This window comes from Chanodichthys erythropterus, chromosome 20 (assembly GCF_024489055.1).
Source record: "Chanodichthys erythropterus isolate Z2021 chromosome 20, ASM2448905v1, whole genome shotgun sequence".
NCBI lineage: Eukaryota > Metazoa > Chordata > Actinopteri > Cypriniformes > Xenocyprididae > Chanodichthys > Chanodichthys erythropterus.
The window spans coordinates 15,657,673-15,676,120 of NC_090240.1; the positions used below are offsets into that span (position 1 = coordinate 15,657,673).

At 37.2% G+C, this 18,448-nt stretch overlaps 1 protein-coding gene across 2 annotated transcripts in view; it reads right to left on the minus strand.

Annotated features, from left to right (window-relative positions):
• tns2a (tensin 2a) overlaps positions 1-18,448 on the minus strand; it is a 70,790-nt gene that overhangs the window by 34,998 nt on the left and 17,344 nt on the right. For both annotated transcript variants that reach the window (XM_067372040.1, XM_067372039.1), the window contains exons 2-3: positions 11,173-11,278; positions 8,306-8,343 (exon numbers count right to left, since the gene is read on the minus strand). In XM_067372040.1, coding sequence (XP_067228141.1) covers positions 8,306-8,343; positions 11,173-11,278 — 144 coding nt within the window. The remainder of the gene's footprint in view (positions 1-8,305; positions 8,344-11,172; positions 11,279-18,448) is intronic.

Below are 18,448 nucleotides of genomic sequence, written 5' to 3' on the forward strand. Positions count from 1 at the left end.
CATGGAAATGACACAGGCTTAAAAAAATGTGTTTAACTCAATGTCAGCTAGAAGTTTGCTTAATGAATCATCAGCTTAATCGCCTCAAATAGCATCCGCCAACACATCAGCAGCAACTTCAGGTCAACCTTTGCTCTTCATTTTGCTACTGGGATCACGTTCCAGTTCTTCAATAGAGAAAACCGATCTTCAAAATTACTGTTAGAAGTCAAACGTAAGTCTCGCAATTGGAGGACAGAAAAAAACATGTTTTTATATTTTTACAGCTTAAATGGCATGACACAGCATCCCAGACTGCAGCAGCAGTTGATACTATCATGGTTTTATACCCTGTTAGTTCTGTTAGTGTAGGTTTTTGGCATATCCCTCTCCTCGTTACCCAACATTAGGAGTCGGATGTAATCCAGACCTCTGAGTCAGAGCGCCAACCTCTAAATGATGCAAAACGAAACTAGCACTGCTTTGGACAAAGCAGAGACACACACAGTTAGAATGAAATATACACACACTGGCCTGGGGGAAGCTTGGGAAACACATGGCACTGATGAGCTTATAAAGAGGGGTGATGAAGTGAAAGATTTACTGGAAGAGCCCACCCATTCACTTCCCTCATTTATATCAGTTCATATCCCACTTCAGCCACCCAGTACCATGACCAGCGTAAGAGGAAATACGATCATTTTTCCCTTGAAAAGTGGCAGAAATGATTCTTCCTCCATCTGACGGGCTACTCTGCCATCTATTCCTCTTTTTTTTCCCCTCTCTGGTCCCCTAAATCTCTTTTTCCCCTCCTTCTATATCTCTTTTTCTCCATGGACTGAATTTTCCACTCTGGCACATAGATAAGACCCTACCGCTCACAGGATGCGTGGAAAACACAAAAATACAACCGAGTTTAACTTTTAGATCATTGTTTTAATAACTTTTGTCATGCTTTAAAGAAGTGCACTTATTTTGATGTGTTGACTGAGATATTAAAGCACAAGTATGTGATTACTTAAACTGTAGTGTTATTTGACATTACATATAAAGTTTAATATATTTTAAAATGTACTAAATGACATACAAGTTTCATAAGAAATTAAATTTTATTTTACCATAGCACTCTTTAACATCTCGGTTACTGATGTAACCCTCATTCCCTGAAGGAAGGAATGGAGACGAGTGATTGATACTGACATATTGGGGTCTCACTTGGGAGCCCAATCACCTTTGAGTGGTAACAAAATGAGCCAATGGATATTGCCAAGTGAGATTTGCATGCTGAGCCTCTCCTCCCTGGACATACAGGTATATAGGGCCGGCTCGCACTCACTCATTCATTTTTTCCTGGGGAGCTGAGACAGGGATCAGGGCCATTCGACGCTGTGGCAGGAGGGATCTTTGTTCAATCCTTCAGGGAACGAGGGTAACCAAGACATTCCCAGTCAGTCATGTTTAACGTTACATTGATACTGACGTATTGGGGTCCCTATGGAAAATGCCACAGACCCTGAACTGCCTATATAGCCAGGTACTGAGACTCGAACCAACAACATTCGGGTTGCAAGTCTGACTCTCTAACCATTAGGCCACAACTGCCCCAATACTATAAGTAGAAATTATGCTAAACTTTTTAACAAAAGCACACTAGATTTTGCAACAGAGTCCTTTTGACACGTGTTAGACTTTACAACACTTTTCAGCCTGAAACATTATAAAATGCTTCACAGGCGTGATCTGAACATGACAATGTCAACATTAAAGGTGCACTATGTAATATTTTCTGTCCGCTAGAGGCCTATTCAAAACAAAGGCGTAGCTTTGAGCGCAGAATCTTGGGACATGTCCACCTAAATGGCCGGTGGAAATAATCAGGATAGGAGTCGGGAAGAAATCATGTTCATGGATGTGATTATTAACGTTACTGTAGTATGAAGCAGAGCAGGAGCGAGTGTTGTGGAGCTGAACGAGGAGCTGGAGCGATTGATCAACACACGCCTCACGAGCAGCGGGACTTTTATTATGACACAGTCGCCGGCGCCGCTTCCGCTTTTCCGGTCATGAGTATGAGGAAACGCAGCTCTGTTTATCATATTAGATACATTTGAGAGTGTTGAAAATGATGTTATTATGTTACTCTGTGCGTTCACTCGGCGGCTGCTGTGAGACACTGTTACACACTGCAGTAAGATCGATCCATTTTACAATATCAGATTAAATGCTGGATGATTGTGTTGATAAATGACATGCAATTCATTTTAAAACGTATTATATGATGGAGAAAATGCTGTATTACTGTTACTAAAAATAAAGCTGCATCTGATTATGCTATGTTAGCTACTTCACAAAATAGTGTTTTTCTCTGAGGCATGGTAAAGCATGAGACTCGCAAAACATCAAGAAAATTAGATTTAAACAATAAGACTAAACATGTTGAGCTATAACCCAAACATTTGTTCTCTTTTCTAATAAAACATGTTAATATTAAAGCGTCTTTGGTGTTTCCATGGTTTCTACAAAATAAAAGCGGAAACCGAGGGTAACGCGGGCATGACGCAATTGACAGGTGACTCCTCACACGTCCCGGAGCCTTGGATAAAATTCCAATTTTCTCACGATTTACAAATAGTTGCAAACATTTGGGATGTTGTAAGTACTCAGGTGAACAAAATATATAACAATGGCCTAGTGGTTTTTGGATATTTTACTGAAAAATTCTTACATATTGCACTTTTAAGTCAGTTATGCAAACTGGAACTCTTGAGCTGTGATTTGTCAATTTGGCTCACTAACAGCTATACGCTTGATCTTCAATGCTAAAAGCAAGTTAAATATGAGTCAATCGCTTGTTAGTGGGCTGGAGGTTATTTCCTGTGGTTTAAGGTTGTAGATGAGGGTGTATCACGCCAGACAGACACACAAACAAAGCGAGCAGTACTGACAATAATTCACTTTCATGTCTGTTTTCAGGAAATGCATTTTGGGAAAAAAGAACTGGGGTTTTCCATGTAAGTGGGTAAAAAATAAAAATGAGACTTTTAGTCACCGTCACTGTAGGCTACACTAGTGGTGGTTTAACTATGTTTATTGGTTACAGACCAGACACAGCCAACTCATCTCTACTGAGTGAACATTTCACCCAAACAATGACGGATATAAATAGAATTTATCTTAAACTCAAAAGAGCAAAGAGTCAGTCCTGATGAACACCGTCTGTTCCCAGCTCTTGTCCTGGGGAAAGCTGGGATATTTATATTGGTTGGTAGATTATTGGTTGTGGGTTTTAAACATCAAAAATTTCACTTAAAACAGACAACTTTATTTATTATATTAAATATGCCATCTAGAATAAATACTAATAATAAATTATAAAATGTATTTTTTATCTTTGTATTATTTTTATTTAGGATTACTTAACTGTTTCTCCTACTCTATTAGTCAGGTCATGGGCCGGCGATATCAGTCTGTTTATTCTAAGCACGCACTGGAATTAAGTCGTCTGGCCCTTTAAATGCTCAAGCTCTTTAAAGTCAGGATCAGCTAGAAAAAAATCGTTCTGAAAGTGATTGCAATGATATCGTTTCTCTGTGTTGGCATCGTTACAGTTGTGGTGTGAACTCTGCTATTCCTTTATATTTAAAATGATTTGTAGAACTATATCTATAGTTATTGTCCATCATAGATTGTAATTCATATCATAGATGAATGTAATTGTTTTACTGAAGTGCTGTTAGAAGATGCTTGAGTCGTGACAGAAGTATTCATGAAATATAATGAAACAAAAACGGCTGGTTGGTGGACGGGTGGTCCTGACCAGTTCCTACATGACACCCAAGCAACAAACTACTTTACTGCCATTAACAGGTAAAATATGGCCAGGCATCACATCTCAAACTGTCATTTTACTTCATAAGGAACTCTATAAGGACTTCTGCGACTCAAACTATTGGAGTTTAATAACTCCCCAATGACTTCTGAAGTTAACTAGCCATTTGTGTCAGAGAGTGCTTCCTCTATAAAGTATCTGGCTCCTTTCCTATTCTCTATGGTCCACATATCTGTATTTCTAAAAGAGCTTTTAACATATAGACATTCCCATTCAATTCACAGATGAAGCCATTTAAAAGTGTGCAGCTCCAAATCTGTGTAAAATCCCATAAGGCCAGAGCTATGAGGAGGTGAATAAAAAACCATTCACATATAATAGCCCAGGGAGGGGACGAAAGCTTAAGAGAGCAGCTTGAAACAGCTGAATGGTGTTAGAGTGGATTTTCTATATTAAAGAGCAGAGGAGGAGGGCTTACGATGATTTCTGCAGTGCCGAATAAAACATCTGCAGGTTATACTTTTGAAATGAAGTACTGTTTAGGGTCAAATACAGTGTGTAATCATTTAAAAAGTGAGATTTGAGGTTTGCGTTGCGGGAGTGATCACTGTTTTGATTTCTGAGTCTACGCTGAATAACGTTTTATAATATGGAGCAAGAGTTTGTCGGACGCTCCCTGAACCCATGACTTGGGCCGTTGCCATGGTATTCTGACTTATTAGAGGGCTTAAGTGTACTTGAAATTTGTCTTTGTTCCGTCTTGCGAGGTGCTAAGAGAGGGAGGGCTGGTTGACACTCTAGAGGGCCGATAAGTTTTCTTTCAAGTTGTGGTCTCTAGGGTGGACACTCCCTACTAGGACAAAGATGATGACTGTCACACTGAGGGTCCTGAATGGCCATGACTGGGAAATGAACAGGCTCCCGGATGTCTAAAGAAGAGTGAGTGCATGAATCATGACACAGTCATCACTATTCAGCACAAACAAATCCACACAGGATACATAATTAACACTTGTCAAGCACAAAAAGAGAGTAAAACATGGATCATGCAATCTGTCTTCTAACAACTTTTACCTCGATAGAAAAAACAATATCAGAAGTTTATCCAGGATAACAGTTCTGTTTTTCCTCCATGGTGACACTCCAAAACGTTTGGAGTCAGTAAGAGTTTTTTAAGTTTTGCCTCTTTGTCGCCATCTCTGTTTGAAACCTCCAACTGCATTTATTTGTGGAATTATCATCTTTATGTGGGTTGTGCATCGGCTCGACTCCTCAGTGGATGAATCTAATGTTTGCTGCCAGTCACCGCCAGTGATGGGAATAACGGCGTTATAAATAAACGGCGTTACTAACGCCGCTACTTTTTTCAGTAACGAGTAATCAAACGAATTACTTTTTCTCCCATTACAACGCCGTTACCATTACTGGCAAAAAAAAAAATGCTGCGTTACTATAATTGAGCTCACTGAAGCGGTTTTCATCCGAGTAGGCTCTCATAATTATGAATGTGACCAAAACAGTAAGGAGACATTTTAATTGTTTATTAATAAAGTAATGTTTTCTGAATCAGTGTCAGCTGCAAAGATGAAGCTGACATTGCTGACTCTCTTCATCTCCGGATACTGGACGCGCCTAGAGAGAAAATGCACATTTCATTCGGATTAGGCTACACAATCAGAGTAGCCTATTTATTTTCATTTTTATAGATATTTCAAGCTTTCTATAGATATATTTCTCATGTCTGTGAGGCAAGCAGCCTCTGACTTTCGGTTCTGTAGCCTGTAAGACACGCTCCAGTTCACGCGCCAGTGATCGCGCCGGCGCCTCCATGACTCTGCTATATTTGCTTCTTATTTATTAAATCCAGGCAATTGATTGATGAAACATTGATTAAAACTAAGATACAATTTTTACAAAACAAAATTCACTTTAAAGAAAGGCTTTCTATAAAACAAAACTTAATGAAGTGGTCAGAGTCATGCCTGACCCACTCCATGAGTCCCGATATATTGCGCATCTTGTGATGCATCCTATCTTACTCATGCTGTTCACTTTTCATAATCAAGTAAATTAATTTAAAACATAACATAGGACTATTTAAACATAAATATGAAACTACATTTTCTTTAAAGGCTACCAACACGTATAGTACAGTAAAGAGAAATTTCATGTCGCGAAGAAGAGCGGATCATGAGTCACGAGTCGGATCAAGAATAATTTATTCTTAGACTTATATTTAATATTGGGGGCATTCAAGTTATTTGACATATTTAAAAAGAATTAAAGTAACGCAATAGTTACTTTCCCTGGTAATTAGTTACAATTATAATGATGTAACTCAGTTACTAACTCCGTTACTATTTGTGACAAGTAATTAGTAACTATAACTAATTACTTTTTTAAAGTAACGTGCCCAACACTGGTCACCGCACCGGTGTGGATACTGAACCTCAGAATCACAGATTGAAGTCTTGAAGTATGACCAATATAAGAATTTTCACCGGAGAATGGAGTAACATTTCTGACACTTTTGTTCTGACAGACTGAGAAAAAAGCATTACAATCGCGCTTCCAATGATGATTGAGCTCGGATCACGTCAAACCGTGCAAATTATTATTACTGTTATACTTTGTTCTCAAATTGTTAATGTTAACAACATCAGCATTGCGTGACTATGTGTATTTAGTGTGTATTAGCGTTACCTGTAGATTTCAATTTCTGTAGCCACTCCACAGTTTGAAGTCTTTTGCTTTTGACTACGGGTGAATCTCCAGACGATTGTCATTAGGATCTTTCTGGATTACAATCCGCCATCAAAATGATAAATTTAATTATTCCAGCTGCTGTGAGAAAAGGCTATAAATGATCCGCCATCCTTATATGTGATATACCCTACTAGCTGGGACTCGTTCTTCATGTTTACAGTGATGTAATGACGCAAAGATGAACGGCTGCATGCTCGAATTTCTCCTGGAAACCCACCAGTACCGATTTTATTATAAAACATTATTACAAGCTTGCCGTTGTGAATTGGGCTAAAGTAAGGAGATAGTTTTGAACACTGGCTGGTTATGTACTTGCTCAAAAAATTTGGGGATTCTTTTTAACCCAAAAAGGATACGGGCTGCAGCTTTAAAGAATATTTTATTCAGCAAGGCTGCATTAAATTGATCAAAAGTGACATTTTTAATGTTACAAAAGATTTTTATTTTAAATAAATGCTGTTTATATTTTTTTAAAGAATCCTGAAAAAATGCATCAGTTTCCACAAAAATATTAAGCAGCACAACCATTTTCAACATTGATAATAATCAGAAATGTTTCATGAGCAGCAAATCAGCATATTAGAATGATTTCTGAAGGATCATGTGACTGAAGTAATGATGCTGAAAATTCAGCTTTGACATCACCTGAATAAATTACATTTTAAAATACATTAGATTGTTTCCACTACAGAAAAAAAATAATATATATATATATAAAATCTTTTTTACGGAATTGTGAGAAAAAAAGTTGCCATTACCTATTTTATTTTATTTCAAATTGTAAAAACATTCGTTTTTTACTGTATTTTTGAGCAAATAAATGCAGCCTTGGTAAACATAAGAGACTTTAAAACATTAAAAAATCTTACCTGCAAACTTTTGACTGGTAGTGTATGTGGATGATTCACATTAAGTGACCAAAACAATGTCTCATTCAAGTTTCAGAGAGAGACATATACAAAGACAAATATAAATAATCAAAATTTTACAGGTACAAAAACATATTTTTTAATAAAAAAAACCCCTTATATTTATGGCAGGCCAGGTTTCTCAAAAATAAACTTTTTCTCACCAAACTTTGCCTGGTAAAAAGTACTCTGATTCCACATAATCATTGAAATTCATCCATTGCACATCATTTAACCTAGTAATTACAGGAACTCACACCTGAAAATGATCCTATTGAGTCAGTGAGCTCAGCTCCTGTGTCATAAAGAGCGTTTCAGTGGGTTGGCGATTTGCTGATTGAATAACCATGTGGCATGTTAAACCACTCACTGTTTCTTCGCACATTAAACATTTGCCAGTGCCAAAGAGTGACGAATAGAGTTATATAAAACTGGGTATCACAGTAGTTACTCTATACAACGTCAGTAACTGTGAATAAAGCAAACAGCTTTACAGCGTGGCTTGGGACTCTAGATCCCAGGGTGCTCCTCTGGAGAGGTGCCTGATTTGGGTGTGCCAGCGCTGGCATCCATTGGCCTTATCAATGAGTCTTTCACTGCGGCTGTGTGGTGCTGGGGTGCGGCTGCCAACACTGCCGTCCCAACACAGGGAAGCCTTCAGTGCAGGAAACACAGAGATCGAGCGAGAGAGAGAGGGAGAGATCTCGCCTTTAACTACATAAACTCCCATTTTATACGCCCATGTTAATCTGAAGAGGGAGTGAAAGAGACATTGATAAACACATTATGAACTTGAGATAAATAAGAAAAAAAAATGTCTTACCTTGGCTTCGCATTTCTTATGAGTGGCTGTTTTGCAGACTGTGGGTGGTAAAGAGAGAGATGTGTTAGGAAGGAATACTGACTGGGTTTGATGTGCTTTCATTGGGCAGCAGTGGCGTACCGAGAATCTTAGGGAACCCCCCGCTGAACCATGAGATGTGACATCATTTATAGGAGTTTGAATCAGGGACCTTCATCTAAAATCTTTTTTTTTTCTGAATAATGGCAATAAAAAGTTTAGAAAAAATACTTTAAAAAACATTATGGGTCTAGGGGGGTCCATGGAACTGTTATTTTAGTATTATGTATATACTATTATAGTATAATGTAGTTTATATAATTTATCATACTATTATAGTCATTTTGTTATGTGCTCTGATTTTATTATTATTTTTAAATATTTCTATATAGCTTTAATTTGTTTACATTTTTATGTTTAAGGTTTTTATTTCATATGCTAACAACTGTTTTATTTTTAATTATTTCTTAATAATTTTAGTATTAGTTTTAGCTAACAACATCACTGACATGGAAAGATTTTTACAAAAAGTTTAAGTTAAAGTAAATTTAACTGTAAAACTGTAAAAGGATTAAGTGTGAAAAATAAATATTGTTGTTAATGTCTCTTCGGTTTTATACTTTATTTAATATGGAAGCTTGTTTCTGACACTGCATAAAAAAAGGTAATTGCAACTTTTTATCTCACAATTCTGACTTCTTTTCTCAGAATTGCGAGATATAAAGTAAAAATTGAGAGAAATAGTCAGAATTGCAAGATATAAACTCACAATTGCAAGTTATAAAGTCAGAATTGAGAGATATAAACTAAAAATTGCAAGAAATAGTCAGAATTGTGAGATATAAACTAAAAATTGCAAGAAGTAGTCAGAATTGTGAGATATAAACTAAACATTGCGAGAAATAGTCAGAATTGTGAGATATAAACTCACAACTGCGAGTTATAAAGTCAGAATTGCAAGATATAAACTAAAAATTATAAGAAATAGTCAGAATTGTGAGATATAAACTAAAAATTGCGAGAAATAGTCAGAATTGTGAGATATAAACTCACAATTGCGAGTTATAAAGTCAGAATTCAGAGATATAAACTAAACATTGCGAGAAATAGTCAGAATTACGAGTTATAATGTCAGAATTGAGAGATATAAACTCAAAACTGCGAGTTATAAAGTCAGAATTGCAAGATATAAACTAAAAATTATAAGAAATAGTCAGAATTGTGAGATATAAACTCACAACTGCGAGTTATAAAGTCATAATTGAGAGATATAAACAAAAAATTGCAAGAAATAGTCAGAATTGTGAGAAAAACTCACAACTGCGAGTTATAAAGTCACAATTGCGAGATATAAACTAAACATTGCGAGAAATAGTCAGAATTACTAGTTATAATGTCAGAATTGAGAGATATAAACTAAAAATTGCGAGAAATAGTCAGAATTGTGAGATATAAACTCACAACTGCGAGTTATAAAGTCAGAATTGCAAGATATAAACTAAAAATTATAAGAAATAGTCAGAATTGTGAGATATAAACTAAAAATTGCGAGAAATAGTCAGAATTGTGAGATATAAACTCACAATTGCGAGTTATAAAGTCAGAATTCAGAGATATAAACTAAACATTGAGAGAAATAGTCAGAATTACGAGTTATAATGTCAGAATTGAGAGATATAAACTCACAACTGCGAGTTATAAAGTCAGAATTGCAAGATATAAACTAAAAATTATAAGAAATAGTCAGAATTGTGAGATATAAACTCACAACTGCGAGTTATAAAGTCAGAATTGAGAGATATAAACAAAAAATTGCGAGAAATAGTCAGAATTGTGAGAAAAACTCACAACTGCGAGTTATAAAGTCACAATTGCGAGATATAAACTAAAAATTGCGAGAAATAGTGAGAATTGTGAGATATAAACTCACAATTGCGAGTTATAAAGTCAGAATTCAGAGATATAAACTAAAAATTGCGAAAAATAGTCAAATTGCGAATTATAATGTCAGAATTGAGCGTTATGATGTAAGAATTGCAAGATATAAACTAAAAATTATAAGAAATAGTCAGAATTGCGAGATATAAACTAAAAATTGCGAGAAATAGTCAGAATTGCGAGTTATAATGTCAGAATTGCGAGATGTAAACTCACAATTGCAAGTTATAAAGTCTGAATTGAGAGATATGGAGTAAGAATTGCGATATAAACTAAAAATTGCAAGAAAAAGTCAGAATTGCAAGATGTAAACTCACATTTGCGAGTTATAGTCAGAATTCAGAGATATAAACTAAAAATTTTGAAAAATAATCAAATTGCGAGTTATAATGTCAGAATTGAGAGTCATAATGTAAGAATTGTAATATAAAAACTCACAATTGCTAGAAATAAAGTCAGAATTGCGACTCGAATTGCGACTCGAAACCTGACTGTTTTCTCAGAATTGCAAGTTTATATCTCACAATTCTGACTTTATATCACGTGATTCTGACTTTATAACTCGCAGTTGTGAGTTTATATCAAGCAATTTGTGAGATAAAAAGTCGCAGTTACCTTTGTTATTTTTTATTCAGTGGCAGAAACAAGCTTCCATAATTTAAATATACTTAGTATTAAACATTTTCAAGATAATATTTAACTTCATAATTTGCTTTTTCTTCCATATGGTAATATTAAAAATAAAAAATTTAATCTTTCAAATAACATGTTTTCTTTATAATAACATGCTTCTTTTTAGCATAAATCATGAGACAAAAATACATCTTTTTATATATGAAAATGTCACAAGGAAAGCATATCTGGGTGTCCTTGGCATCAAAACCTTGCAATAATGATCAGATGTCACTCACCTCGACAGAAAGAGCCCAAACTCTCCACGCTCTGCCTGCACACCCCACACTGGCGCTTCTTTTTGAAGGTCTTCTCTTTAAAGACGTGGGGCTCGCCCTTCCCCGCCTGGAAAACACAAACACAACATTTAAAAAAAAAAACTCTTTTTTGACCCTCAACTCAAGCTTCTCTTTCAGTCACCTTCTGAAATCCTTTATTTTTTGTCATTAGTTCACTATTTCTGCAAATAAATCTTGCGTTCTGCTCTGCCATTGCTTCCGTACAACTCCCCTCACTGACCTGAACTCTCCTGCGGATGTCAGGCCTCTGTCTCTCTTTCCTTGTACAGCAGCTCATCTTTCAATGCTGAGAACAAAGACAAAAAACCCGACAAAACCTTTTATCTGAAAGTGACGCATCCTGTGGTGAGAAATGTGTTTAAAAACGCTCTACGTAACAATCCCTCTGTGTAGCGCGTGACTATAAAATGCCTCACGCCCACATGCCCTCCTCAAATGCCAATATGTATGTTAACACTTCTGATTAGGACCAAGACTAACAGACAGCACAATCTCATCATGCACCATGTTTGTACACCCGGTTTGGTTTGGTTTTAGCCATGTATGACGTCCCAGCAGTGGAGCATAATGCAGCTTTGTCTTTGGATGTGCACTTTTCCATTTGGCAGAGAGGTAGAGGGGTTTAGCACTCTTTTCCACTCTCTCTCTCTCTCTTTCTGGACCCTGTTTGGACAGCTGGCGAGAAATCCAGCATGTGCCCGTTAGGTGCCATAACCACTGCTTCAATGAGCTGGCACCATCGCATACAGCCACTTGAGTCCTTCACTCTTCAGCCATTGTCTTGAGGTACAATGGGCATCTCCAACTGTCACCTGTGAAAACCCTCCTACAGAACACTTAAAGGTGAAGTGTGTTGTTTTTAATGTTAAAATAATTTTTTAAATCCAAGCTTAATGTGTAAAAACAATTAGAAGTAGTATTTATGATTTACTAATGAAATTTCCCCTTTCATCCAATTTTCCCTTTGGATGAAAAAAAAAAAAGATGAAACAGGTGATCTCTTGCCAAGAAACCACACAGAACATCTTAGCAATCAACTAGTAACCAACCAGAACACTCCACTACCCACATTATAACCCTAGCAAAACCCTATAGAAACACCCTAGCAACCTCTCAGAACATTATAACAACCACATGGCAACACCTTAGCAACCACCTAGAACACCCCACCACCCACATAAACCACACACAACATCTTAGCAATCAACTAGTAACCAACCAGAACACTCCACTACCCACATTATAAACCTAGCAACCCCCCAGAACATCATAGCAACGCCTTAGTAACCACCCAGAACACCTCACCACCACCCACATAGCAAAACCATAGAACAGGGGTTTTCAGACCTGTCCTGTTCCAACGCTGCACGTTTTGCATGTCTCTCTTATCTGACACACCTACTTCAGGTCTTGAGTTGAATCAAGCATGTTAGATGAGGGAGTCATGCAAAATGTGCAACCCAGTCCCCCAGGACAGGTTTGAAAACCCCTGCCCTAAAAAAACACCCAGAACATCGTAACCACATAGCAACACCCTAGCAACCACCTAAAACCCTCCACTATGCACATAATAACCATAGCAACCACCCAGAACATAATAAAGTAACCATCCATCCACCTAGTAACCATCCATAACACCCCACTACCCACAAAATAATCTTAGCAATCACCTAGAACAGGGATGGGCAACGTTGGTCTTGGAGTGCCGCTGCCCTGCAGAGTTTAGCTCCAACCCTGATAAAAAAAACTCCCCTGCCTGTAGCTTTAGTAATCCTGAAAACATTGATTAGCTTGTTCAGGTGTGTTTGATTAGGGTTGGAGCTAAACTCTGCAGGACAGTGGCACTCCAGGACTGATATTGCCCATCCCTAACCTAGAACAACCACATAGGAATACCTTAGAAACCACACGGAACATAATAACCCTATCAAACAACCAGAACATCATCACAACCACAGAGCAACACCCTAGCAACCTGCCAGGACATCATTACCACATAGCAACACCCACATAGGAACACCTTAGAAACCACACAAACAGCCCACTACCCACAAAATTACCATTACCAAACACCCATAATATCATAACCACATAACAACACCCTAGCAACCGCACAGAACACCCCAGTTCCCAAATTTTAACTCTAGAAACCACCCAAAACATCATAACCACATAGCAACACCATAGCAACCACCCAGAACACTCCACTACCCACATAATGGCCCTTGCAATCAGCCAGAACATCATAACAAACACATAGCAACACCCTAGCAACCACCCAGAACACCCAACTTTCCACATAATAACCCTAGAAACCACCCAGAACATCATAACAAATAGATGCAACACCTAGAACACTAGGAATGAACCAAAACCTCTAAAGCTTAGCATATTGGACCTATATAGTTCATATTATATATATATATATATATATATATATATATATATATATATATATATATATATATATATATATATATATATATATATATATATATATATATAACCTGTTTGATGTTAAGGACATTTTTGTTAATATTTCATAATAAATAATTGGCAAAGATGGTACAGGGATGGGACATCACTCAATATCCAATGTAAAATCTTGTGCTGAAGCAAAACAACTTGAGAAGCAGAGGAACATCTGCAGCCTGCCCTCTCCACATTGGGATGTCACTTTAATAGGGTCATAACCGTTTGTTCCTTTGACTGTACTGTGACACAAGACTTCTTCAGTATGACTAAGATGGTTGAGAAACCTTAATATAATTGCTTAACAAGAAGAGCAAGTCTTTCATTCACTTTGAGCAAACATTCAAGATCAGCTGCTTCAGACGTTAGCAAATGCCCTGTAAAAATGCCCCATGACAAACATTATGTGTTATGTATTAAAGTGTCCCATTTAAACTTCCACGGTTACTAAGAAAGCCCACTTTATTGGTTAATCAAACGAGATTGTCTTGTGTTATCACCCCTCTCCGAGACACACACAGAGAGAGAGAGAGCGAGATCTCAGCCAGATCACGTTGATTTACTTGGCTGCTCCAGGAGTTCAGTAAGCCCACCCAAATGAAATTCATCAGCTGCCTTTCCGTTTCTCTTTTACAGCTCCTTAATGCTTGGATTTCCTCTCTTTCTACTAATTTCAGCTTCTAGTTTTTCCCATGCACACTCTATTCATTTTCCTTGCCTTTAACCAAGGGTCAATAACATATAACACTGTCCACACAAATATCAATATCTGCTATAAAAAAGCCCCAAAATGAAAATAATACAAAGCCATTGTTGTTGCAGATGATGAAATAAATGAATAGTCTATCACTGACCCAGAGTATTTTGTCTACTTAAATGAAAGTCCTAAACACAATATGATGGTGCTTAGGTACTCACATAAATTCAGTACTCACATATTTGGTACTCACATGAAAACACTTTAAAAGCTTACAGATTAATGCAACCTTATGGAACCAAAAGTTACTTAGTAAAGGTTACTTAGGTAGTGTGTATGTAAATTTAGCCCTAAAAGTGAGCTTTCTGTGTGCCCTAGTGAGGTGAGCAGAGAAAGTACATTATAAAGCTTACCTTTCCACTGCTAAAGTCCACTAGAGTCAAGGACCCGACTGAAAAAAAAGAATCAGCGCGCCATTACCTGCACTAAGTAACCCCTCCCCTTTTAACCAAGTGTGCAAAATCACGTCTCACAGGTCCAGCGCTCTCTGAGGTGTGACTGCACCACCCATCAACAGACTAACCTACTGCCCGGCCGACGGTGTGCCAAGAGCGGGTAGTCGGGGTAGGGACGGCCCCCAGGGCACGGAGCAGAGACAAGGAGGGACTGTTCACTTAATTTTAGCCATCCAGAACAGGCATGCCAAAGCTCTCCAGCAAAAAGGACATCCTTTGAGAGAGAAAACCCTCCCCTTCAATCCCAAATGAAAGAACAGAAGAGGAATTGAACAGACAATCTGGACATAAACAGACATAGAAATGACAGAAAGCTAAAGGGAAGTCCGTATTTTGGAAGAAACTTACACCCTCGTACCAATTTTCCCATGATTCTTCACCTCTGCACTCTCCTCTCTTCCAGAAATAGCTCCAGCTTCAACAGATCCTCACATTGTGCGCAATATCCTGCAATGAACGAACTTTGTGTTCCAGCCCAACTTGGGACATTGGTACATGCAAGCTCTGAATGGAAAGCCCAACAAGAACATAAACACCGACTGACATTTAGAGGACAATGATATATACAAGAGTCCACCACGAAGAAAAGGGAAAACATTTCAGAAACATTTATAATGGTTTCAAAGGGAAAAAAGTAATAGGAATGGCATGTGGTATAAGCATCAAGTAAAAGAATAATGAAATTTTTCTCACATCTTGAATCTCATTGATTTCAATAGTTTTTTAAAAATATTTTTGAATTATAAATTCATAAATTAATTTGAATGAATGAACTAACCTTGTCTTGTCAAGTGTTTCTTTACAAAGTGACATCGCCAACTACTGGCCTGGCATGAACAATACAGTGTTTTTAATCGTTTTCACGATCATTTTGACAACGTCGTCGTCTGTACGCAAAAAAACACGATTATATTATGTAATCGTACCATTAAACCAATCAAAAAGTGCCACTGAGACACAAAACATCCTGTATCTGTCGCTGAGGTTGAAAATCTACAAGTCATTGAAACCACTGCAGATTTGGTGGTGGAGCCAGACAGTAAAGAATTTAGACCTCTAAGGTAAAGACCCAAGTAGAAGCAGCCCACAAACTGGAGAATTGCTAAGATCTCACCACAAATGTTCTCCAATCAGCATGGCATTGATGCCCTGGTGCCCCAAGGAGACCATCCCTGCCATCATTCTCCTGTAGGTCGCAATAAACAAAAAGCATCTGCGAAACACCACATTATCAATCACAAAATCGCACATGCAACGATGGTGGTCCACCAACAGATGCTACCCATTACGTTTTCAAATCATACAGACAAAGAAGCTCCGGTAAGCCGGCACAAACAACAATTCAAGAAAATCAGCTGGGCTGGATGAAGGGAGCTGAGATCTTGGACGTCGAACTGTCCCCATGTGATGAGCCAATAAGAGAATATGCAAGCACCTGATTAACTGCTGCTATAACCTACGCTTGCTGAAAAAGTGCTTTTAATGCCAGAGGAATTAGCTTTGCTGCCCAAGGTATTCAGATGAGATGTTTATAGTGGCGTTCGATGTAATGGCACTAAAAACCTGTCATTTTCCCCAATTGCAGATTATAGATTTTTACATTTTCTGCCTGTCTAAAACTCTCAGCCACAATGCTTGAGGGGTATTACTACACTGTAAAAAAAATGCTGGGTTAAAAACAACGGTAACATTTTGGTATAGGGAACACATTCACTATTAACTATGATTTTTCCCTCGATAAACTCCTGATTTACTGCTTATTAATAGTTAGTAAGGTAGTTGTTAAGTTTAGGTAGAATACAGAATATGGCATTAATATGTGCTTACTAAGTACTAATGAACAGCCAATATTCTAGTAATATGCATGCTAATGAGCAACCAGTTAAAAGACCCTAAAATAAAGTGTTACCAAAACAACCCAAGTTGGGTTAAAAAATGGAATAACCCAGTGACTGGGTTGTTTTAAACCAGCGTTTGGGTTAAATGTTTGCCAAACCTTCTGGGTAGTTTTATTTAACTCAACTATTGTTTAAAAATGACTGTGTTTGCTTAAAATGAACCCAAAGTATGATGGAAATGATAATTTATTAATGTTTAATAAATCAATATTTATTAATAAGTTTAATTCATAATTAAACAAGAAACATTTATTAAATTGCTTATTAATAAATGTTCACCTTTTGATTATTATTGTTGCTTCTAGTAATTATGTGTCTGATTTTTAATTTCCAAGCAATTTAAGGTTCATTTTAAGCCAGCCATACAGTAAATAATAGTTGAGTTAAATAAAACTGTCCAGCAGATTGGTCAAACATTTAACCCAACTGCTGCGTTAAAACAACCCAATCACTGGGTTTGTCCATTTTCAACCCAACTTGGGTTGTTTTTAGAGTGTATGAAGTTTCTAGTGTGTTCTACACTGTCGAAAATATCCTGTTAAATTTACAGTAAAAAAACAGTAGCTGCGGTTGTCAGAATTTCACCATAATAAATATGGTGACAATGTTTCATGTGCTGCAGGATAGCATATTAGTGCCTGTATATTTTACAATTAGTGATATAGTGTTAATATACCAACTACTTGCATTATACCTTACAATGTACTGATAACTATCTTATTAGGGTCACCTTAATTTTGCCAAGTAAGACATATTCCTGGATCAACATATATTGTAGAACATTCCTGTCCAAAAATTTAGGACCAACCAGGTGAACGTGATTTCACCAAGTACAACATGTTCCTGGATCACCATTGTTGTTGATCCTGGAACAAACATTCCAATCAACCAATTAGATTTGAGGGACAAATTTACAGTTTATATCAAGTTTAGGCGCTTCTACATCACCTATCATTTCCCTCTGATTTTAGGGAGAAGTTATAGGTAGGGTTAGGTTTAGGGGTAGGGATAGGACTAAATTTTCAGACAGCAATGTTGTTCCAGGATCAACTAAATATGTTGATCCAGGAATATGACTTACTTGGGGAAATTACAGTGACCTCGTAACCATATCCCTACCCCTAAACCTAACCCTACCCATAACTTATCCCCAAAATCAGAGGGAAATGATACTGTAGATGAATAACACTGATGTAGAAGCACCTAACCCAGGTTGTAAGCCTGAACTTGACATCAACTGTAAACTTGTCCCTCAAATCTGATTGGTTGATTAGAGTGTTGTTCCAGAATCAACAATGATGACGATCCAGGAACACGTTGTACGTGGTGAAATCACGTTCACCATAATAATAGAAGTGGCACAATAGAAAGCCACATGATTAACCAGAGTTCTGTCCATTCAACACAATCTCATTGCAATTCATAACTATGTTACAGTTTGTATGCAATGTATGAATTTGTACAATCTCATTCGTACAATTTCGTATGATCACCCCAGGACTTCATGATTACCATTTTTCTAACAGTTAAACGTTTTTGTATGATCCATAGTTATGTTTTCCTATGGGATCTGGTGTGTCCATCTTATAGACACAGGGTCATACACACAAAGACAAAAGACACTAGTCACACAG